Source organism: Kryptolebias marmoratus, linkage group LG15, assembly GCF_001649575.2.
Source record: "Kryptolebias marmoratus isolate JLee-2015 linkage group LG15, ASM164957v2, whole genome shotgun sequence".
NCBI lineage: Eukaryota > Metazoa > Chordata > Actinopteri > Cyprinodontiformes > Rivulidae > Kryptolebias > Kryptolebias marmoratus.
Window position 1 is genome coordinate 8,741,183 of NC_051444.1, and position 25,595 is coordinate 8,766,777.

The window sequence follows — 25,595 nt, forward strand, 5'->3', positions numbered from 1 at the left end:
GAAGCAAACTCTGAACTTTTTTCCATAAGCGTTTCTCCACCACAAATCTGTCATTTAAAACTGATTTAATGGTAATTTGGTGAAATCTCAGTACTTAAAGTGATCCCTTCCAGACCCCTGGGAGTGTGTGCATGATATTTGTGTATGTAAAACTGTGAATAACTATGTAAAAAAGCCTCAACCGTTGGTAAGTAGAAGGAGAGGGAGTGTGTGAGGTGGGTGGGTGGGGTGGACGTGTTCCTCCTCCTTCACACGCATGGCTGAGGTCGTTTATGTAAATGCTTGAATTTAATTTTCAAAAGGACGGCCCTTTCTCCCCTTTCTGCCCAATGAAAATGAGCTGCAGCCGACACCTGGCTATAAACCCAGGAAGGAGCCCCCAAAGCTTTAATCAGAAGAAACCTGCCGGAGCTAAAAAAAAAAAAAAAAAAAAAAAAAAAAAGGTCAGAGAGGCTGCAGAAGACGCGCGAGCTGAACTGAAGGCGAAGACTTTTTAAAACGGAGTGATGACTTCCAGTAAGATCGAGATCCCCGGAGAGGTGAAGAACGACCCGGCTGCTCTCATGGCATCCCTCCAGCTGATGCCTTCACCGGTGCCCAACCCGGAGATCAAGCACACAAAGGTCTGTTTCTCTGCACACTCTCCCCGGAGCCTCTCCACTGCGCGCGCAGCGGCGCAGCGGCGCAGCTCCGGACCCAGAGCCGGACTCAGCTTTCCTCACTTTGTCGAAGGGATTCCAGGAACCAGCAGAGCTTTATACGTTTATTAACATTTAAAGCTGTAAAACTTTATTGAACTGCTCCAGACCTGCAACGCAGGCTGCTGCTCTTTATGATTTTCTTTTTCTCCCTTTGTGATCGCACGTGCTCAGTTTAAATCATTAAATGATCAATAATTCTTTAAAAGTAGAATAAACTCGCCAAATTAAACAAACAATTATGTCAAATGCTTTATTGCATAACTTCAAACTCTTTATTTTCTTCTTCAGTGAATTCCCCAATAATGATGAAGTCTGAAGTCTGATTTTGTTTAAAAGTCAGATGTAAAATCTTCAAATTGTGGATGTTTTAAAGGGTTTGTGTTTGGATAGACTCAGAGAGTAAAGTGCTGCTTATAATTTACAACAATGAGTCACATGTTTTCTATATTTGTTGTGCTATTTTACATTTATTCCACAGTGAAGTCACAGGTCAGCAGGAAACCAATTTATAAACTGCATTTTTATAGGACTATAAAAAATAGTAATTCAGTGGACACTTATAAAAGAAAAAAAATGCAAAGCTGGAACCAAAAAGTTTCTCTGTCTTTAATTTTATTCTCATTATGATTATAAGTGCTTTTTTATGATTTTCAGTCACTTCATTAATAGCTTGCAGTATTATTAGGCCTCAGTGGAAAAAACAAAACCTATAAGCAAATACAGCCAAAATCCTTCCCTGCCTGCATACTCTCACGTTTAATTTGTGATGGCAACATGCTGAACTTTGTAAAGTAATAGCCGAGGATTACGTTTTGAACGAGATTAGATTGTTATTAAAATGCAGCCGGTTGAAGTATTTAGGATTAAAACGTGTGTCATTAGAATTTGGACTGCTCTGCTGGCAGAAATCTGAGAGGAGATGCAGAAAGAAAATGAATCTAATGAACCATTTGTACTTTATTTACAAAAAAATATCATGTCAGAATAAAAAAGACAAAATTCCCATATAGCTCATACATTATTCAAGAAATAAACACTAATAAGATGCTAAAAACACACACATAAAACAGCTTTCAAGCAAATTGCTTTCTCTGTAATGAGTAAATTGTAGCACAGGTTAAGATAAATAAATATGAGCTGACTTTTAATCATTATTTTTTTGGAGGTCTCATCATTGCCTGCTGCAGTTTGTTGCCACCGAAGGGCTCCTGCAGAACAAGTGTTTTTATGATTGCGAAACAAAAGGGCACATCTCGTAGAGGACAGATTAATGATAGTGTGGTGGAAGTTCATTCACTGCTGTAATTGCTCTGTGTTAACGCATACCTCAGTGTTTTGAGAGCAAAGGCCACGCTGCAGCGCTGCACTGCACACAGAGTGTGTGGCACATGTTGGAGAGGCGTGCTGGGAGCTTTCCGTGTTAGTCGAAAGGCTTGAAGCGTCGCCGTACAGGAGGAAATTTAAGGAAGCGACTTGGTGAATTAACCCCCAGGAATTTGGATCATCCAGTCCCTGTTGGTTTGGTGGACACAGGGGGCAGAAGGGCCCTGATTTATGGGCACCCCTGGCGTGGGCTCTCCTCACACCCCGTTCCTGAACTCCACCCTGCAGGCTGCACGGGAAAGCCTGCAACTGCTCACTGAAATCAGCCTTTTTCTTACATTTCATTTTTTCACACCAATACATACAACTTTTCTGCAACATGAAGCTTTTTATAATGTCATGAGAATTTAACAGTCTTGACAGTTTGCATTACTTATGAAACTTTCCTTGTTTACCAATGCAAAGATTACATCAGATGACCCTGCAAACAGAGATACGGCTGATACTTTATCATGACGTGACACTTGCCCTTCTCTAACATAGAAACAGATAATAAAAAAAGTTTAATTGCGATTGAGTTTTGCCCCTTGTTCCTTCACCAAGTCGTGAAGTGCTCACCTTTTAAATAATGACTGTATTAGATATTTTCATTTGTGTGCCGTCAATAAAAAAAGTGCGGGGGCTTTTTAGCTTTTGATGCCAAAATCATGAGGAAAATGTTTTGCTTTTTCCCCTATTCCTCACATTTTGATAGCTAAGTCTCCAGCAGCCGTGTTACGTGCCAGAAATAGTTTATAGAACCATATAAGTAGTGATAGTTAAAAAAAAAAACGATGTTATCACTTTACAGACGTTATCTTTTTTTACCCATGCCAGAAGTAAAGAAGAAGAGAGTTTGTCCTCTTACTCTTTTTCAGCAGGTGATACTTCTGGTCTTTGTGGTTTTTCACACAGTTCAGTGATAATGAGTTGTTAAATCAGACACTCGGTGGGACGAATTTAACAAGAGGGGAAATAAAAGCCAGGCTTTGCAGCTTTTTGCTAAGAAAGAACACTATAAAATGCTTGCTTCACCCTTAAATGTGGTTTTAAAAAAGTCAACACAAACTTTTTACCTTAATGTAATAGTGCGTTAAAACTTTTTAAAGCAAGAATGACTGATAAAATTGCTTATTTGAGGCAATCTTTTAAAACTTTTAACAGTTTAATTGTATATTTGGATAGTAACCAGAGTGCTACAACTTATCGGCTCATCGACCCTGTTCACTGTTTGAGTTACAGATCTTTTAATCAAATCAAAAGTTATAAATTCTCTTTGTTTCTTTGCTCATGGTGGTGAAAGTGTACTTTCACCATAGGAACCTGCAGAAAATCTGTCTGCTGAGGACTTGTGTATTTGTAAAGCGCAGCCTATGCAGAGACATCCTCTCAGTTTGTATGAAGAAGAGGCTCCATCAATCTGTCACTGATTGAGATAGTACAGATGGAGGCTTTGGGGCTCCCCGATGCTATGGTGCTGTCCACTGGGGTGTAAATTATGACCCTGTCTCACTGTGTGGGTTAGTGGCCCTGCCTCGCCAGAGCCTGACCTGTAGTCCTGGAGTTTTTCACTTCAAAACCACCATCTTACTGCGATCGAGATCAAACAGAGCCAAAGTTAGAGGATGCTGTGCAGCTCAATGATTTATCATGGCGAGCACAGCCACAGCCCCCTCCTTCTCTTGTTTTGGGTCTTCTTATACAATCTTCTTGTTCACACAGACACACACACATACTCATACCACACATCTCTTTGATAGTGACAGGGCAAGTGTGCACTGCCATTAATGTGTCCATTGGTGTGAAATGCCCACTTGTGCAGCGAGTGTAAATTACCGTCTTAGTAGACGCGTCAGCATCGTGTCCCCTGTCTCTTAATCACTGTTTAAGGAAGAGCAGTGACAGCGAGGTTGCCCCGTTAACTTCCTACACCTTCTGTGTGCAACCCCTCTGACAAAGAACGTGTAAATCCTTCCTGCGTCATTATAAAAACAAAAAAACCCTCGGCTTCATAAATCTGTTGGAACACAAGAACAAACAAGAGACAGAAAAGCTTTTCTCAGTGTTTATTTGTCTGTGAAAAAAAGCATGACATTTCTTTATAAATTGCTTCCTCTGTTCTCTGATCCTCTAAGTAAAACTATGTAAAACTGTTCTTTTAACGCTCTTCGACCTGAATTATGAAGAACAGTAAAGTACACGGGAAACCTTAGATGTTAAAAAGAGAGAAGAAGTCAGTTTTCTGTTGATTCATGTAAATGAAACTGGTGTTTGCTCTGTTTTTTTATTATAATTGCAGTTAATGCTCTCATTAATTTTGTTAAGTATGCTAAATGACAAAGGGGTTCTTTTTATTTATTTTTTTTAGTCCCATAATTTTGGAGCCAGAGTGAACAGCTTTAACTCAGTGCCCACACAAAGTGACAAGAAAAAGACGTTTGCCAGTCAGTGACAGAGAGAGGTCGCCCTCTCTAAAATGCAGGAGCGCGGGACGGCATTGTCTACGGGCGTGTGAATGAAAAACATGAAGGCTCCATGGTGTCAGACATGGAAAGAGAAACAGGAGAAAAAAACACCAGCTGGCCTCCACTTTCACATGCTCTCACCACTTGTAACAGTAGTAATTATCAGACTTTTGAAACCAATCCTGAGGCGGAGAGGAAACAGAGTTCCTGCAATAGGGGAGGATATGAAACTTCCTGCGCAGACGAGAGCTGAAAGTACTCGTAGGATTCGTTTTTTCTGTGGAATTTTGGCATAAACACACATGTACAAAAGTATGTGTGTGTGGGGACACACACACACACATACTTCTGCCACTATCCTCCTAATTTAAAAAAATTGGATGAGGGTTTTATATTTTCTTTCACTTGTTAGCATCTAAGCTAAGAGTTATAAACCAAACAGATGTTTTACTGGCAGTAAAAAGTATTCTGGCTTCTCTTACTTCCTGTTGCAGGACACTGGAAAAAAATATGTTGCATAAACATTTTGCCTACATTTAAAAAAATGTAAACATTTTCACTTCATGTGCGCTTGCAATAAAGTTTAGTTTTTTATGTATCACATGTAAGGAAATACAGTTGCTAATAAAAACTGAGGCTAACCTTTAAAAGTGTGTTTACGCCACATCTCATCTTTTCATTAAACCCGCAACAAGACTTAGAGGTGATGATTTCACTGACAAGCTTTACAGAAAAGGATAGGTGCTGCTGAATATTTGCAGCTGCTGTGTGAACCAAGCAAAAAGTCTTGCCCCATAACTCCTTGTTATGTGTCAGGCATCACTTAGTGCTAACACAAAAATTGATTAATCAAAACATTTTTATGCCAGAAAAAGAATACCGCAGTTTCAGGATACAAAGTTATTCTAAGTACTGAGAGGACTTTCATAAACATGAAACTATTATGTGGAGCGATAGTGACGGCCCCGCGGGGAAAGTTAAAGAAAACACCATTTGTCATTTGAAAATGTGCACCCTTGCACTTGTGTTTTCATCCTTGCGTTATTTGCCCCTCGCCCAAATGATCCTAAAAGTAATTTTAAGAAACCTTGAGAGTTGATTTACGACTCGAGCCTGTCATCTTAATCAAGTCTCTCAATGGAACGAGACAAAAGTCTTAACACCAGCCTGAGCCCAGCGAGAGGGCCGAGCCAAGCGGTGGCTGACAGTTGTCCTTTTCTGCCCGTGATTTAGGTGGGGCCTGCTCCACTGCTTTCACGCTTTATCCCCCTTCTCCTTTAGCAGCGTCCAGTGAGAGGGGTTACGCCGTGGATAAAGCTACCCACGGTCTGCATTCTTGCTCGAGCCGTTCAGGCTGTCAGGGGGGCTTCTCTGATTTAGGGCACCCCACTTCAGTGGCCCCTATAAATTTAAAAACTAATTCAGTGCTCTGCAGGGCTTTTTGTTTTTGCAGCGGGCCCTCTTCTCCTTATAGTTACTGACAATTTTATGAAGTGCTCTTAATGAGCAGCAGATTAAAGGTGGCCTCTGAAGGAAGGCATGTGAGAATACATGAGCTGGTAGGGAAAGAAGTTACGAGGAACGGTACGGACTGATACCGAAGACCTTAAATTTGTGCGTTACATTCTTTCAATGCAGAATCCACAATATGAGCCAGTGTAGGAACGATAAGCTGTGATCCCAACTTAACTTTTAGGCATTTTATACCAGCCTGAAAGTAAACATAGCCTGGAGTTAACAGCCAATTAAATAGTACTTAAAGACCAGCGTTTATGGAGGTAAACATGTTGGAGAGTTTAGGGAGGCTCAGGCCAGTGGGATACTTGAACCCTGCTCTCAGGTTTGCATCAGAGTAGAAGGATGGTAAGAGCACATGTATACACAGAGGGATTTGTGCCAGCAGATGTTCTCCTCACACTCTATCTATCAGACAGACTGACAACCATTAAAAACAGTGTGTGAGCAGTCGTCCTAATGAATCTAAACATGCCAGCGAAAGGGAGGGGGGATTTTTGTTGCTTTCTTTAGAGAAACACCTCTCATTTTGCTCAGGCTTTCATCGCCGCCTGAAGCTTTTTTGCTCGTATTCCAAGTGACATAATTCTCACATTCTGCGATTGTGTAAACATTTATTTTTCTTCTGCTCCTAATAGATGTTAAATATGTCCTGTTTGAAATCCCGGGCAGTTGTTTAACGGAAGACTTGCTTTAACGCTTCACAGAAACCAAGCGCAGCACGTGTTTTATGATCTCGTAAACGAGCAGTGATGTTGTGAAACGTGTGTCTTTGTGCTTGGGTAGGTGGATGGGTAGGTGGGGGTCTTGTGTCTGATAGGGATTTATTCCATCCACCACCTCACACACATACACACACTCACACACATGCACACACACACCTACCCACCCCCCTTTGTCTGCATGGTGGAGCACTCCCCAGAGAGCAATGCTGGACACACAGGAATCTCTGTCCAGATTTCCAGAGATTCTCCCGTATCGCTTACACAAGAGCCTTCACACGATGAGCCTGCTGCCTGAGAGCTGTTAGTCTTTCACAGTCTGAAAGCACTCCGCTGCAGCCAATATGGTGTAATGATGTGATTATTTAAGGTGACATAAATATTCAGCAGTGAAAGCAAACTATAGTCATTATCCCCCATCACTCTGCGTTTGCAGTTTACCAGCAGTTAAATGAATTCAGCTTTGAATGCTTGTAACAATCTTTGTGTAGATCTAATAAAAAAATAGATTTCTCTTTTATTTTCTGCAGATTTTCATCAACAATGAGTGGCAGGACTCTGTTAGTGGGAAGGTATTCCCCGTCTACAACCCGGCTACCGGGGAGCAGATCTGTGAGGTCCAGGAAGCAGACAAGGTAAATACAAAAACATTTACATCACTTTAAAAAAAGTTAATGCACCATAACTATTCTATCATGCCAAGTGTCTGTTGATGGCACGACCTGCACATAAATTTTTAAACACTTGTAGTAAGATTTACGCATTTATTTTACACATTATGTAAAATGAATCCAGTAAATGTGGTTTTGCATCAGTTATTAATGCAATAACTGTGTTTTAAAATCAAAATGCATATAAAGTGGAACACAAAGTACAAATCTGTTTACAAAAACTCTCACACCCTTCTAATTCAGCCTGTTTCCTAAATATGCATTATTTGATACTTTTGTTAAACTTTACTGACTGTATTTAAATGTAGCTAAATTTTTACCTTGTGTGTTGACTAAAAAGGTTTCTCTTAAGAATGAGACCCTATGAATCAATGAGGTTACTTGTATAAATAAAGATGAAAAAAAGAAATAATCCATCCACTATCCTAAATCTAAATCGGCATAATTACCATTTGTTCTCACTATAACTGAAAACCTTCACTTTAGGTTTTATATGCAAGTATTTTCTGCATCCGAAACATTTTAGCAGCTTTCTTTATTTCATTAAGATTCCTCAAAAAACATCTTCTGTAAGTTTCATTAGCCTGAAAAGAACAGCAAGGCTGATTAACTAACAGATGAGTAACATAATGTATGATTGTTTCAGGCTGATGTTGATAAAGCCGTGCAGGCGGCCCGACTCGCCTTTTCTTTGGGCTCCGTTTGGCGAAGAATGGATGCGTCTGAAAGGGGACGACTGCTGTCCAAACTGGCTGACCTGGTGGAGAGGGACAGCGTTTATCTAGCCGTAAGTAGATAAATGTAAAAAGCTTTTTATGGAAAATTTAAAAATTGATTTAATAATCATTTCTCATGTATTAGTTCATCTTAATCCAGTCGAGGTTTTTCATTCCAAACGTATCTAATGCTTTTTATGTCCTCTGCAACGCTCTCTTGGTCTTGGCCGTGTTAGAAATTACAAATATTTGCTTTGCCTTAAAAAGAACTGAGGGGCTGTATTTTTGTAGTTTAATGTTATCCTGGTGTCACATTTCACCCGTGGGTGAGTGTAAAGGATGGAATAGTTTGGAATTATGTGAAGATCACAGGGTTATATCACATATTTCTCAAACGTGTCCCTGGTCTCTCCTCAGACCATCGAGTCGCTGAACAGTGGGAAGCCTTTCCTGCCTACCCTGTTTGTCGACCTCCAGGCAACTATAAAGACTCTGAGGTACTTTGCTGGATATGCAGACAAGATCCATGGCACCTCCATCCCAATGGGTAAGAGCTTCTTTTGAGTACTACAGCACAGGTTGAGTGAAATGCGCTTTGGGCAGATTGGTGATGGAGGAGTGTTCATTTTAGAGACAAATATGGAGGTGATGAGATAAAACAAGCTAGTTATTAGGACTGTCTTTGAACTAAAGCATAAAAATCCTGTCTAAGACCAAAAGTTGGTAGCATAATACGATTTTAAACCTCACGGCCTATTTTCAGCACCAAATGTGTTTCTTTTTGGGCATTTTGTTTAAACAATCAACTCTGTTAAATATAAAAACACACATAATGTGTTTTTTATGGCTTTTTGTGTGTTTAAACATAAGACTCACATGTTTTAAAAAGAAACATTAAAGAAGTTTTTTTCAGTTTTGAGATTTTAATCTAGTTTGCTTTTGTTTCATGACCTTGATATTTGTGCATGTCAGGCCACATTTAATAAAAATGAGGCATTGATTCTGTTTTAAAGCATAAAATATACACAAAAAAAGACCAAAATGATTTAAAACAACAACTTTAAAGTCTGGTTCTTGTGATTTGTTTACTTCATGTGTTGAGACATAATTTATCCTTTCATTTATAGAATATCACAGTTAACAGAGTTCAGATTTCAGATTGGCTTAAAAATTCATGTAAATATGTAATAATAATGTAAGAAAGAAATTAATTTGGAAGTGTCAGCCTGAGGACAGAAACTGCTACGACAGCAGATACTTTTGTTAGGTGGCACAAAGGAGAACAAGGCTGTGACTGATGATGGTTTAATATTTGAGTCTTTTTATGTTCGGGCTCTTTTCTGACATCTCACCTCACTGCTGATGCTCCATAAATCAGTATAGTTGATGCTGAAGGCAGGTTTTTAATCACCTGCTGCAGAGTCTTCCTCTCTCCAGCTGTGGACACGATGCACACTTTTCCAACAATTGTGTATATTTGTCCATTTCTTTTCCTAAAATCATCTTTCAGGTTCTTGGTTTGGCGGCCATGAGCAACATGTTGTTTCATAAATGTAGAGGCAAACTTATTTCTTCCCGATACAAGTTTTGTTCATTTTAATTCAACTAATAATGGTGTCATTAGAAAACTTTAATTTAACTTTTATACAAAGATGCACTGATGTCACAGGAACCTTCATAAGCAAATAGAATATTTTAACGAGCTTCAAAAATTTCAGTGATTAAAAATGCTTTTATGGACATAATAAACTGGACGTGTTTACTTATTTAAAGTTAATTTTGAGTATTTTCATTAAAAACCATTATCAGTTGCTTATATTAAGGTTTGCTACATTTTGTGTATTTAGCACACTTCTATATATATCGTCATGAGGATTTCTTATAGCGCTGTGAAAAAACTGGGAACTTTTAAAGACATTTATTCTATTTTTCACTCAATAAAATATTTACAAATGAAAAACATCTTGCATGTGAGACCAAAGTCGTGACAAAAGCCTGAATGCATCCCATTAGTACCATCTGTGTCTTTTGTTTTAAAAGGGCTTTGAGGTGTATTAAACTTGTTAAATATTGTGAACATTTATGGCAGCATTGTTAAAGAAAGGAAGAAGGTGGTTTGTGGAAAAACAAGCAGGTTTTGTAAATTATGCATCTATCATTAAACTTGGTTTCTTTTCACAATTTTTTAACCCTAAACTGTATATTTTTGAACTCTAACACAGGTTTCACTTTTTAAGTCTGACTAAGTGGGTTTGGATATGCACAGGTTACCAAAGAAAAATTAAAACAAGTTTCCCTCAGGAGTCAAAAATAGTTTTGTCAGGTGATAGTGGGTGTGTTGGACCCCACCTACCCTCTACAGTAAGATCATGGTGTTGGGTAATGATAATTGCCTATTAGTAAAAGGTTGGATACACATTTTTTCTAAAAAAAGCAAAAACAAAAAGGGGAATGGATTTGAATGAATTCAGATGTTGTGAATATGTTTGGAAAAGAAAATAGCTGTAAAAAAAAAGTGAACATTGTCTGTCGTTGTGGTTTTCTGAAAAGATAAAATAATCTATATCTTTTGCTAAGATACTAAGCTTTAAAGAAATGTGGACAAATAGTTCAGTTATACTTTTGTGGATTTGTTGCTCTGAGCTGCTCTTTTCACATCACTTATCATAAAAACCTATTAAGAATTTTGCAGAAACAGTCTGCTTACACTCAGCAAATAAAAGCAACAAATTGGTGGGCAATCCAAACGCTTGTTATCCATTCAGCTGCCACCGTCGCCTCTCTGACACAGTTACATTTGAGGGTTGAACGGGGAAAAAATCTGGCTTTCTGTTTCAACGAGAAGAAGAAAAAAAAGAATAAGAGAGCGGACATGAGAAACCTGTTGATACCACTGTATTGTCCTCCTCAAAGCTTCTGTTATACACCGCTGCCAAACCAGCCGCGGTGTGCATTTTCCCAGGGCTTTGCTCTGAGCTTTACTCCTCTTGTAGACTTTCAGAGGGAATAAGCCGCCTGTAGCCTGTATGATGTAAGGACTCGTGTTTGTTCACCTGTCAGGCTACGGTGCAGCACATCTACCATTAACAGCCCCCCTTCTGTTTGTCTGGCATGTTAAGCCAAGATAGTGGTATTAAATTTGTATCACAGGCAGTGTGACATGAATAGGGAGTGTCATTCTGTGGAGCACCTTTCGGCTACACAGTTTGGTATCGTTTACATTACTTGTTCCAAATTGAAATCCAAGTCAGTTGCAGGCGTCATAGTTTCACATAAGCCTTGCAGATACTCGAGTTTCTCCTGAAAATCTCCTGTCTTTATAGTTTCTTTCTGGAAACGATCCCACATCCACTCTAGAATAAAGAAAAAAAAACAATTGGGAAACTTCTCTGCAGTTTTCAGGCTTCTACTGTTTCCCCACTAAAAAAAGAGAGAGAGATTATTTGGCTTGTCATCTTCCTGTGATGTTCAGTCCAAACACAATATTAGGCAATAATCACCTGACCACTGTTATAATGAATTCATACGCACATTTCTCAATATGAATTGTTTTCGTGGAGACTAAACAAGCACGTCACACCCTCGATAACGACCTCCTTTTGCTCAAGTAATGCAAGAGGAATGAACAAACCTTTCCAGCATAACACCCATTTCTGTGACCTAAAACTGTTACACACACACACACACACACACACACACACTGTATGCCTGTGCTGTTGGAGGCTGGAAATGTAATCTCCCACCAGGGTTAAAGAAGCAGGAATGCTGCGTGTGGATTCATTTACAAATTAACATGTTGAGTCAACAACAGTGGCAGAGTCAGGTGGTGACATTTTTTTATGTGGTCGAGTTATTTTTTAAGCTTTTCAGCAAAATTAGTAACCCAGTTTTCTATCTGTATGTGTGTTCCTTCCCTCACAGATGGAGAGTATCTGACATTTACCAGATATGAGCCCATTGGAGTCTGTGGACAAATTATCCCTGTGAGTATAAGCCTTCCTTCATGTCACATGTATGCAATGAACATTATTGTGAAAAGAAAAATAAAAGACAGATTTGAAAGATTTGAAAGGTTTGAAAGAAAATCGGTCCCGTTTATTGGATTACATTCTGATTTCCAGTAATTCCCTCACAGTCATTGTTTATTTGGGTAAATCCTGCTGGTAAGCCCCCCAGCAATGACTGTGCCAGTGAGTTTGAGTAATGGGGAAAGGAGAAGTGAGAAGCAGAAGAGTGCGCGAAGGGATTTAACGTGGTGTGTTTAAGGGGAAAGCGAATGATGAGAAAAGAGGAAAAGATCAAGGAGAAGGAGACACTGCTGGTTGTGCAAGAGTGCAGAAAGCGTGCGGTTCTGCCTTTGGCCCCATGGGCTTCTCTGTAAAGCAGAAACAACACAGGCCTGCGTGTTGTACAGTGATATGGCTCTATTGCACATGTGTTGCGATTTCCCCGACTTTCTCAGAGTGCTGTGGGAAGAGAAAACACTGTACTGGTGCCGAGAACATTTTCTCACTTGACTATGTTTAGACAAAGTGAAAATGAGAGTAAGTGACTTAAGAGCGATGAGTTATTGAACTTGACTTGTGACCACCCAGTGTGTCTGTTGCATGATTTTTCCCGCTTGTGTGCGTTCCTGTGCCGTGCACAGTGGAACTTCCCCCTGATGATGACAGCGTGGAAGCTGGGCCCTGCACTCGCATGTGGAAACACCGTAATCCTGAAACCCGCTGAGGAGACGCCCCTCACCTGCCTCTACATAGCAGCTCTCATCAAGGAGGTAAAGCTCAGACTCACTCTGCCAGCTGCAGGACGTTAATTTGGACAGTCAAACACTGACAGTCAACTAAGTCATATCATCTGTGTGGTATTTTACCAAAAACACAACGTTGAGTATGAGTTTAGCCGATGCTTTACTTGGACAGCCTATTGGTAATGACAACAAACAGATAATTCCCAAAGTTTCATTTGTTTCTCTGCTGCATCCTCTCGGTTTTTGTTCCAGCGTCTCGAGTCACAGCAAAAACTAGAATTAAAGGGATAGTTTAAGGGATAACTGTATAATTTTTTAGTGGTTTTAGGATAGATTTTCACGAAGGTGTAAGTCAATGCTCTCTTCAACATCTGCCCAACTACTAAAACTACAAACAAACTGCTATATAAACAAACAAACATTTCAGACAATCTAAAAACTTAGATTCTTATAGTCAAATAAGAGTCACTTTAACATCTATGTAATAACGGCTATACAATAACTGCTGTGAATAGCATATCGGTTTACAGCGCTTTTATTTCTCAGTCCCTGATGACACTGGCACATTTTTTTTTTTTTTACTGATACAAAACATACAAACCAAAAATAAAAATATGCCAGAACAAACTAGAAACCTTTTACAAATAGGTTATAAAAGAGTTCAAAATAAACAAAAGCAAGAAAATTTCAAAGCTACACTCACACTCCTCACTGTCAGAACACAGGACACCACTCACAAAGACCAACAAAAGTTATCTCATGTTATCTAAGAGTTTCTAAAGAATTCTGTAATCTTACCCCACTTTTCCTTCAATGAGTCTTCTTGTTCTCACTCGTTTTCATGGAGTCGCCTTCCTGCAACACCTTCTACAATATTCCAGTGCGAGACTCTTGTTACATGTTAGACACAAATCCACCTCTGTGGGAATCCTGGCACTATTTTATCTCATGTAATAATCTGAGCATCATTGTTGGAAAGAAAAACTCCTCACACTTTTACTTTGGATCAAACAATCACCCTTTATTTTGTATTGTGTTCCTGTTGCTGGTATGTAATCGTACAGCTGAACGTTTTACATAAATCTTTTCAAGTCAACTAGAGTATGAATATTTTTCAGTGATTTAATTCCTGCCAGGAGTGTTTGAATGTATTAAAAGCACTAACAGGGCTTGTTAGTGATAGCAGAACATCAGTGGAATATAGGTTGGGGTCACAACCCTGACTGTGTGTGAGTTTCACACTGAACATCATGAATAGGCTGAGCAAGCTAAACAAAGGACAGTTAGATTGAATGTGTGGACGCTGAGACAGTAATTAAAAAAGACATAATGTTCTTATTTTTAACATGCTGTCACAATTTCCTGAGGTCTTCGTGAAATGTTTATGCTTTGGTCGATGTTTGCAGCAAAGTTGATGGTCTGATGTTTATTATTGTTATATTTATTGTTTCCACATTTTGCTTGCTTTAAACTCTTTTTTTAAACCTCACTTATCTCCACAAGCCCTGTGAACCGCAGTGATATCATTCTTTTACTCACAAGATTAAGTGCTTTGTATGTATACCTCAGCCTTTTAATCTAAATTTTAAATTTCAAAACAAAAGCCTGAATCAACACATTCACAATTTCCAGTCTTGCACTCCTGCGTTATTACATTGAGAGCCTTTATAATAGGGATAACATAAAAGAGCACCCTTGTAACACCGTTCAATCAGCCATTTATAGATAAACTGGTTGTAATGGGTGGAGTCGTCCACCATTAGCTCCACCCCCTCCGTTCATCCTTTCACTTACTTTGCTTTGTTGTGGAGTGAGCCCCTTTAGAGGTTCAGATGGAGAAGCTGGATAATTTTATAGTATCACAATCTTCTATAAATGTAAACATCATACAAAATAAGACATTTTCAGACCAAAGCTGCTTGAAACAAAGGGAAAGGATTATGGTATTTTAGAGAATTCAAAAACTAAAAACTACAAACACTCGAATCAGTACTCTCAAGAAGAGAATAATGAATTTTTGGACAATACATAAGTTTTAATGACGTTCACCACTGTGTGTATTTGAACAGTGACGTGACTTTTCAGTTTTGAACAGAGCGAGTTAGAAAAACTGCTTGTAATTCTCACATTTAACTTGAACATCATAATTGCTGACACGTGACAAAATAGTGCTGATACACAGAGTACCAGACACAAAGTATTATTGCATAATAAATCATAAAGTTTAACCAAGACAGTCGAGTCAACATAACACATAATTAAAAACACAAACAAATGTGTATTTAGTTTGACTCCAGTTGCTTGTGGTGTATTTGGTGGGTGCAGCTGTATTTATTTTCTGTTCTGATAGAATCTTCAGCTGGACAAAAAAGAAGGAAACTTAAACAGGACAGGAACAATGTATTATCACAGCACGATCTAACGTGTAAATCTAAGCATGCACATCCTCTCTGTCTCCCCGGAGTCCTTCAGGCTGCGCCTCTTTTTGGAGACTATCTGTCTGTGGCCTTTTTCTTTCTGATGTTATCCCTGCTCTCTGTCTTCGGGCAGGTTGGGTTGGGTCCGGATTCCCCCACACTGCCTGGGGTTTTGCTTGGCTCTGTTGTCATCTCCGCTAAAGCTTGTTTCCTCTCATACTGTTTTGACAGGCTGGGTTTCCACCGGGAGTCATCAATATTTTGCCAGGATTCGGTCCAACAGCAGGAGCTGCGATTGCTTCGCACATGGGCATAGACAAAGTGGCTTTCACAGGATCAACTGAGGTACTTTTCCCCTATATCAGCAGCTGCTTGTTGCTTGCTTTTGTCAATGAGCTCTAGTGACAGTGACCAACATGTGCAGAACATAAGGGCAGGCTGGGTAATTAGGGGATGTTGTGTGCCTGCACTGAAGTTTTAATGACAAACAAATGGGCTCTTACATAAGTTACGTTGCCTGTCATTACTCCCTGTGAAAGGGCTTTGATTTTATCTCACACACATATTTGCATTGTCATGAATATACAAACATGTCTCTTTGAAAACAGCATCTGTCTGCTTTTCCCTCTGCTGTCTTTGCCATGTTAACCACAACAGTGCTTTTCATTGAGCTTTTATCAAGATCCACATCCGATAAACCGCTTTTGCTTTGCAGAAAAGGGAAGCGGTTAATGCACAACCAAAGGTCTTACAGTACCATGTTAGGTGCTAGGAGTTGTGGTCTGAACACATTCCTGTGGCTGAAGGGAACAGCAGTGAGTGACGGAAAATAACTTCTCTGCAGATCATTTATAAACATCTGTCATTTCCACCAGACCCCACCACCATCTCCCCCCCTCTGTTAAAACCATTTACAGCAAACCTGAAGTAGAATATATATCATGATGTATTTTACAAGTACCTTTAGTAAAGGAGTCAGCTTTCTCAGGTGTTTCTTTTTACTCATGTTGTGTTTTAGTTGTGTGTATGTGTGTGTGTGGGAGCTACAACATCTGATAATCCTTCAAGAACAGACATATTAGATTACAGTCAGGAGCCACACAAATATAAAAAAGAAGCTGACATTCCATTCAGCAATGATGATTAATGTAAAAATCTGGTTATGCTGTTTTTAGTTGTTTATAGCAGTTTAAGATCCTGATAAATGTGAATGGAAGTGGGATTTTAGCCATGTTTGTGTAACGGCTCAAAGACCAGTCACGTTTGGCCGACAGCATCTTATAGGGGTCTTCTCTTTAATTTTAAATGCTAGAAGAACAGATCTGAAGATCTGAAGAAGAAAAAACATCACACATTTGTCCATCAAGTTCCAGAATATTGCTAACAACAAAAATATAAATATATTTTTATTATCACCATCAAGTGACCGGACTGACAGCGCAAATGTAGCACCTGAAATAATAACATATAAAAAAAAATTGTTTTTCCAGTTATTGAGCTGCCATCTAGCTGCCATCATTGGCATTGCTCTGTATCCAACTTTTAGAAACTTTCGTGGCATTTAAGTTACACTTCGAATATAGAAGTTCTAATCTCTAACACTGAAAGTTCTGGAGAAAACGCCCCCGCAGAAACCAGGGTTTTCTTCTTGAGAAAACCTTTTAACCTAAAGTTTGCGTAAGTCAATTACTGAGTAAATGAGTCAGAGTCAGAGGATGTTGATGCTCAGACTGTGAGTCAACAAGCATCTCCTCTCACAGTCGTGGTTGATGAAAACATTACAGGTGGATTTTAGGGGAAAAATTAAAAAAAAACTATGACTGGGAGTTTAGCAGCCCAGCATGATTCCTTTATCCTTGAAATAATGCACGCAAACATGTCTTTAGTCAGCCACTTTGTGTTTCAAATTAAAAGCAAACAAATTGTGTTGTTTTTTTAAAAGCTTTGGTGCCAGCCACTGCACAGCAGATGACTCTGTTCTTATCTTTTTACTGCATCAACTCAGACCCTCAGGTACTAACAGAAGAAGAGTCTTTTCCATGTTGGAGATGGGGGTGTTTAAGCTTGGCCACTAAGAGGGTATTTTTCCACTTGATCTTGTCAGTTCACTTGGATAATAAAAAGGCCTGTGTGAGTAACAGGAAGATGAATGCTTGCTGAGGGTGTAGGATGGTCTGGGAAGTGTGGGGATTTCACAGGCTTCTTATCTGTCCAGAAAGCTGTGTGTTAGAACAGGAAAATATCAGTTTAATCTGCTAATTCACTGTAGAGGTATTTTTGAAACCATAAATCCCTAACTTTACAGAGGAAAAAGCAAAGTTTTTATCTATATAAAGTTCAACATTTTTGTACTAGATATAATACACTCACTGACAAAAAAAATGTTAGGCACCCAGAAGAAGTTGTGGAATTAAAAAAGAACTGCACATGTTGAAAAGTCATGTGACTGTGTTGTATTAATTACAATATCAGATCAAATCGATAGCAAAGCTGGCTGTACGGAAACACTGCTGGTCCCATGCTAGTAGGGTGTGACAACTCCTGAATACAAGTGACGGTTTTGTGCAGAACAGTCTTACAGCTGCTGAATCCTCTCCTGCTGCAAGTCAGCCCACAGCTGCTGGAACTGACCCTTGAGATCCAGCAGATCGGCTCTGCGTTGGAGTTAATGCTCAAGCTGATCCCACACATGTTCACTTGGAGAAGGACCTCGACATGACGCAGGCAGTCCAAAGACACACGTGACGGGTGGACAGGCATGGTTTTGTTAAAAGACTGTGCTGGGTACTGTATAAGAATGAGTAAGCCATGTAAATGTATCACTAATATAGTGCTGTGCTGTCAGGGTCCCCAAAATCACTATCACAGGTAACCTGAAGCCTGACCCTATGGCATCTTACATCGTGATGCCAGGAATAATGCTGGTGTGTCGCCTATCAAGCACTATGATCATGTGTAGAAATGCAGAGTGGAGATTCTTCTCTGATTTGGATACAATGTCCAATGTTCGTAACCAGTTCCTGCCTCCTGGTTATAGGACAACTCCAAACACAGCTGTCTCTGCTCTGATTGTAATGGCAGCCTGCACATGGAACGATGAATCTTTAGTCCGTCTGATGCCAGTCACAAAGTGGGATGACACAGGGTGTTGTAAATAGTCCAAAGCCTGTGTCTGAAAGACAAGTCTACATGTCACAAGGTTCTGTAAGGCTTAGCACACAACACAATATGACAAACCTTTGTATAGTCTGTCTTGGGCAAGTTTGCAACTCATGATATGTCACTGGTTCCATTACTGGGCCATTGTGACATTTGTATGCCCCACATGCTGGGCAATTTCACAAAATGGCCATGCAGCCTCATTCAAACCCACAAAGCGACCACTATAAAACTCTGTCAAGTGCTGCTAAAGGTACGGTGTAGTATCTCACTGGGTTGTGACTTTTGGCGAGTTGGCAAACAGCATTTGAGAGGGAGTCTCCGGATTATCTCACAACATTCGAAGGGGGTCTCAGTTTCCTCTTTTGAGTCCCCCCAAGCTCGCAGTCGCATTTTGAACATGTTCACTCAAAATAGTTACTGAGTCTCAAAACTGAACATTTGCCTATTCTTTCACAATATTGAGTCAAACTAGTCTCCAACAGTCGCAGCCCAGTGAGATACCAACTTAATGTTGTGTAACGCACCTACAAGGCATTCTTTGTGTCTGCTGACCTTCACTCGTTGCTTTGACTAACTGTCAGAGGCTCCAGCAACTGCATGATAACCCTATCACTCCTGTTATGATACCACAACTTGTGTCCTCAGGTGCCTGTTCTAGACATGATTACTTGAATCATTTACATGCTCATTGCTGGTCTGCATGTGAACCGGATCATTCCTTCTGGGTGCTAAATTTTTCTTGTCTATGAGTGTAAAAGTTTGATGTTTCTGGAAGACAATCTGTCCAATGGTTGTGGTATGAAAACATATTGTGGACCCTTTAAATTTGCCTTTAGCTGCTTAAAGTCTGAGTAAACGTAAATTGATGTAAATCAGTGACAGCTTCTTTACTTCAACATGTAATGAAGTGAAATGAATTAATTTCAGACATGATATTTTCTCCAAATCGCTTAACAAAGAATGTCTTTAAAAGCATTATTATTTGTTCTCAATTTTGGTTGATATTATCATTGCTGATAAGAAGTGAAGTGGAAAAAGGGATAATAGGACGATAAGGAAAAGCCTTAGGCAAATCCCCTGTCATTTTCCATATCAGATCACAGGATGTGTTTCATACCAAACAAAATGTCCCACAGTTGGTTGGATCACAGGACACCACCCACCCACACACCTTGTGGTTGCCTTTTCCTGCTTTGTATAGCAGATGGCATTCCAGGCTGAAACATCATTTTTGTTTTCCTGTTGCTGTCTCCAAAAACCTGTAATGGATATTCCTTTTTTGTGTGTTTGTAAAACTTGTGTTTCAGCTGGCCGCCCAGTGCATTCCTTGTTTGGAGCTAACCAGCGTCTTTAGGATATTTAATGGCTCTGATTTACTGATCTGGCAGCAGGCCTATCTCTTTGAGTAAACTGAAGATTTGTTTCCTCTGCTAGGTCGGAAAGCTGATCCAGGAGGCAGCAGGGAAAAGTAACCTGAAGAGAGTAACGCTGGAACTGGGAGGAAAGAATCCCAACATCATTTTTGCAGATGCAGACTGTAAGTTTCCAAGTAATTCAGCCACAATCACCAAGTGTTGCAGAGGACCTTTTGTATAATGTCAAGATTAAATGCTTTTAAAATGTCTGAAAACTCATGAAAACTTGGATACACTTGAGAAGTGTAATTTAATGGGACCTACATTGACGCCCAGTGGCAACAGAAACTGATGTGTTAAGCCTTTTGATATCATCCACCTACAATTTGGTCAAAAATAGCCTAAAACCTTGAAGTGAAGCTATGCAAAACTTCAAAGTGCAGCATTTGCTCAAACCACTCATGAAACTTTAGATTTTTTTTTCAATCTTCTTCTCAAGTTCACTTATTTGCAGCTGGTTTAAGCTTACCAATGGAGTTGGTGTCAAAACAAAACCCAGTTTATGTTTTAACCACCCGCTCCCATTAACAGTAACATTTTCTGACACAAGGTTTGTGTTGGATCCTGCAGGACTCAGGGGATCAGGGCTGTGGAATGAAGGGGTGCGGAGGGTGCTGCAGCACACCCCGGTGGATGGCAAAAGACACAGATGTTCACTATATGTTGTAAAATAAAGACAGAAAGAAAACAAGCTTTAAAAAATCAATTTGTAATGCATATATTTATGCACCATTAATGTTTTGCGACATTAAGTTGTGTAAATATGGCATTGTTAGGAGCAGTAGATTTAGAAATGTTGCTTAGTGATTGATAGATATGTCTTGGAGGAGAATTTTTAAATCAGTGGTTCCTAAAATTAAGGCAATAACTCCGTCATAAGACAATAAGACAGGAATTTAAATCACATTTTAAAAAAAAATACTGACACGTTTCATCATGATTTATACAAGAGTTAAAAATAGTTTATAAATGAACAAAGATACTAAAATGGCTGTTGAAGCTGTTAGTTTGTTATGAAAATTTAACTTGATTGGTCCATTAGCCATGTTTTTATTTTTTCATCTTTGATAGTTGGGGTTGCACATTTCTGCAACAATTATTTAGTTAGTTTGTAGCTGAATAGTTTGGGAACGACTGTTTTAAATTGTTCATTTTTACTCTGTAGAAAATTTTTAACATGTGCAAAATGTCTTTAACACATCTTAAATCATAGGATCTACAAAAAACATCCCATGAGTCTGTACAAACCCTTTTGTCCTGATTGTGATATTTTATTATCTAAACTGGACACTCTGGCAATTCTAAGTTTACTTTTACTGGTTTAACATGTCTTCAACATACCACAAACTGGTTTTGTTTAAAGTAACAATTTTTACTAAGAGTCACAGAGCAATATGGTGTCAACAGGTCTGCCTAATGCGATAAACCTAATTTAACAGTAATGTAGAGGGTGAAGATCCTGTAAGGGAGGGATGGGACCAGATGAACTCAAAGATTCTCTCATATCCAAAGTAAAACCTCATGACAGAAAACCCAACATGGACCAGATTTTGATGTTTGCAGCTTAATTTTTGTTTGTTTTGATTGACATTGTGACCTTTTTTTTTTAATTAAAAACACAAAAACTGGCATGTTTAAAATATTCAAAAGCTTATTTGGGCTTTGAAAACCTCTGGATGGATGAGTCTCATTTAAGTTAAAGTGGGGGTGTAGAGCCTTTCAAATGCTTTCAGCAGCCATGAGAGGGTCTCACTTAGGCCTGTAAATCAGGAGAATAGACCCTGACTCTCAGTTGGGTACTTCAGCCGAGACCCATAAATCACAGGGGTCCATTAACCCTTTGTGTACAAGAGTAGGATTCTGTCTTATAGGAATCCAGTAACAGATTTATTTAGGATGACTTCAGCAACACTACACACTTAAAAAAAAAAAAGATTTAGTCACGCACGTTTGTGTCTGTAGTTTATGCTGAGTTCTGAAATATTTTACTATAAATGAAAAAATAATAGAATCTCATTTTCACTTTATAATTAGCTTCTGGTTCATAATATATATTTCATGCATTGTTCTTTTATGGGAAAAGGTCGCAGGTTCAGGCGGGAGGTGAACCTGAAAGAACATAGATAGATGGATGGGTTATCTTTTTATATATCTTTGCCTAATTAATAACTTTAAGCTCGTTTTATTCACAGTGGATCTGGCCGTGGAACAGGCCCACCAGGGTGTGTTTTTCAACGCAGGCCAGTGCTGCACGGCAGGGTCTCGCATTTATGTCGAGGAGCCCATATATGACGAGTTTGTCCGGAGGAGCGTGGAGCGAGCCAAGCGGAGGACGGTCGGCAGTCCCTTTGACCCCACAACTGAGCAGGGCCCACAGGTGAGAGGGACAGATTTAGAGTTTTGACTACAAGTTATCTTTACTTTTTATCAGCTTCATTTTCTATCACGATAAAATGATCCGTGGTTCACGCGTGTCCTCTGCCTCCGCAGGTCAGCCTGGAGCATCAGAATCGTGTGCTGGAGTTCATCCAGATCGGCATCAGTGAAGGAGCTAAGCTGGAGTGTGGAGGCAAAGCTGTAGGCTCGAAGGGGTTCTTCATTGAGCCGACGGTTTTCTCCAACGTGAGAGATGACATGCGCATAGCCAGAGAGGAGGTGAGATGATAACAACTGGGATTTTCATCTGTAGCTCCTGCACAACTAAAGCATGTAAACCTGCATGAGAATACAAGCAGTGGAAGATTCTACCTGAGGATGCTAATGTAAAAATGTACTTGGCAAAAAAAAAAAAAAGCAAAAGCAACAGATAGTCTGATTATACTGAAAGTGTATTTAATAGCCCTGGAATATTAATATTAAGCACTAAAATATCATTGAAGTTTATTTAAATAACATTAATAAATTCTTTTAGTCTCTGAACTTTTTTTTTATAAATTTATAAACTGTTTAAACTTTCCGTTAGCTTAATTTACTTTGACCTACAGATAATCAAGCCTTAATTTGTAAAATAAGAATAAAAATTAGCAAAAATACAATGATATATAAACATACACGTGGAGTAAAAGAAATGTCACAAAAATCATTTTGTTAAAGTCTGAAAAACAGTGCTTGTGAGTTGCATAAGATGTTGAAATAAATACGGAATTTTTCACATTTGTTTTTTTTATTTTTGACAAATCATAGGAAATAAGTTAATTATTTCCTATATATACAGTATATATATATATATATATATAGTTTGTTGACAAAAAATAAAGGCATTAGTTATTTCCATGCAAACTAAAAATATTTTAAAAGATATTTAAAAATACTTAAAAAGTCAAAATAAAAAAGTTTACAAGCATTCTGTTGTGTTAATCATTAGATTTACAAATGTTATTTTACATATTAATCTTTATATTTTCTCATTTTCAAATAAATTAATTTGAATTTGCGTTATTTGCTAAAACTGTAATAGTTTCCATATATTATTATTATTATTATTATTATTATTATTATTATTATTATTATTATTATTATTATTATTATTATTATTATATTTTATTTTTTTTATTATTATGTGTCTAGATGTAGAAATTGGGAGTTTAGTTTTGTATATTCTCATATTTTTGCAGATATTTGGACCAGTGCAGCAGATTATGAAGTTCAAAACGATTGACGAAGTGATAGAGAGAGCCAACGACTCCATTTATGGTTTGGTTGCTGCTGTTTTCACCAGCAACATCAACAAGGCCATGACCGTAACCACAGCCATACAGGCTGGCACCGTCTGGTGAGTTTGATTTGCAGAACAAAAATATTTTACCCATTAATGTGGAATTTATCAAACATTTCTGTCATCTAGAATCTGGAAACTGACCCCCAAACACCTCCAGCAGCTATTATTACACACTCTGCACAAAGATTTCCTTCGATAGAAAGGAAACATGAGCTGTGAAATACTAGTTTTCCTTATTTTCGGATGAAAATAATGAACGTGATCCCTAAATGTTGAGTTTAGCCAGGATTTGTTCGCTTCAGTTATAATTACCAGCAGCTGGTTATGAGTAATATCTAACACACGGCATCTGCCAGAAATGTTTTGCTAATTGTCAGGCTTGGCAACAGAAGTCTGGTAGCTGAGCAAACATTTATTTTACAACTTTGTTCTTCATTTTGATTCATCACAGAAACACCACTATTCACCACCACACATAGAAAACATGCAGTCTTACTACTAATGTCAAAAATAAATATAATAATTATTTTGTTAATCTTACCATTTTAAAGGCTCTTATGCCTGCCGCTCAATTTAAATAACTTCAGTTTTATCTACTCTTTCTATTGTGCTGTTTTTTAAATTTCTTGTTCCTTCCAGCTACTTACGCAACAGTTGTAACAAACCAGATTTGTTCATATACAGCTTGACAATGCTCAGCTGTTTTCCCTTGATGGGAATTTAAGAACAAATTTAAAAGGTTGCAAAAAATAGCAGTAATTATGGCGATAGATTTTCTTTATATCCATCATTCTAAATGCAGCTTTCGTTATTGCGGGAACTAAATGCATCAGGCTGATCAATGTTTTGTGTATTTCCCAGGATAAACTGTTTCAATGCTCTGAGCACACAGTGTCCATTTGGAGGATACAAAATGTCTGGCAACGGACGTGAATTGTGAGTACAGCTTGGTTATCTGCCCACCAAACGTACACAAATTAAACACATTATCACTAATGCTGACTCTGTGTTTGAAAACATCCTTTCCAAAAATGTTTTAACATCACATTAATCTTTTTATAAGAGGATATCTTTGTTCCCGTTTCCTGTTTCAGGGGAGAAAGCTGCCTGAGAGAGTACACAGAAGAGAAGACCATTACAGTGAAGATGGTCGCCAAGAACTCTTAAAGGCAGACACATTTCCTGAGAGGAGGCGGGGGGGTTTCTCAGCACCGCCTCTTGTCAGCCCGACCATGGTGGCAAACCTCACGACCTTCAAAACTAGTTCTTGCTCGCTGCCTCTAGTCCCTCCATCAACTCGACTTTGCAGTCAGTCGTTCCCTGTCCGGCTATCTCCAGGTCTGAACCACTGAACCGCCCCCCTCCTCACACCCTCATACTGCATACCTCCTCCACTAACTCCACTAAAGCACTCACAGAGACAATGAGGGAGGCTGCTCTGACTGCACGGTCCAATAACAACACCACCCCCGGCCTCGACACGTTGGTCCCCTCCCCAGATGCTGGATGCCCAGAGACTCGGTCGCTGCACTTGCAACAAGCCCTTTAGCTACTTGTCATGTGTCGAGAGGCAGATTTTCTTTGTACTGTGCGCTATGATTGTCAAAAAACCTCATGTGTCATTGTCTTGGTAGAATTTATGCGAGTACGTCACCTCATTCTAGACCACTGATGTTGTCAGACATGAATGGATGAAATGTTAACTCAGAATTGAAACTGATTTCTAATTGTCTTTGTTTATATATTAGCTCATATGACTTAACACTGTATGTAAACCTCTGACCGCCGTAAACGTGAAAGATTTTAAACTCTTAAAAACATTGTACTCTCACTTGCTAAAAGAGGAGTAGATGTATTTTAAACTTTTTTAACTGATTGTCATTGATGTCCATCTTTGTTTATGTTTATACAATCATATGCTATGAAATTATATAATGACTAGTTTGTTTTTTTTCAGTAAAACATTATTTTCCCTGGAAAA

The 25,595-nt window shown here is 38.8% G+C and overlaps 1 protein-coding gene across 1 annotated transcript; it reads left to right on the forward strand.

Annotated features, from left to right (window-relative positions):
• The first annotated feature begins 402 nt into the window (after nt 1–402).
• On the forward strand, nt 403–25,595 carry aldh1a2 (aldehyde dehydrogenase 1 family, member A2). Its single transcript, XM_017405472.3, has 13 exons — nt 403–623; nt 7,296–7,400; nt 8,083–8,223; nt 8,570–8,699; nt 12,074–12,135; nt 12,801–12,929; nt 15,551–15,664; nt 19,916–20,018; nt 22,089–22,273; nt 22,387–22,551; nt 23,511–23,668; nt 24,476–24,550; nt 24,709–25,595. Exons 1-13 carry the CDS (start codon nt 507–509, stop codon nt 24,779–24,781), a joined length of 1,557 nt encoding a protein of 518 aa, XP_017260961.1. The 5' UTR covers nt 403–506; the 3' UTR covers nt 24,782–25,595.

Excerpts from the sequence above, each read along its gene's own strand:
- aldh1a2 (XM_017405472.3), top strand. The coding sequence starts at position 507 with ATGACTTCCAGTAAGATCGAGATCCCCGGAGAGGTGAAGAACGACCCG. Across the intron at positions 8,700-12,073 it reads TGGCACCTCCATCCCAATGG|ATGGAGAGTATCTGACATTT; the intron begins GTAAGAGCTTCT and ends CTTCCCTCACAG. Across the intron at positions 15,665-19,915 it reads CTTTCACAGGATCAACTGAG|GTCGGAAAGCTGATCCAGGA; the intron begins GTACTTTTCCCC and ends TTCCTCTGCTAG.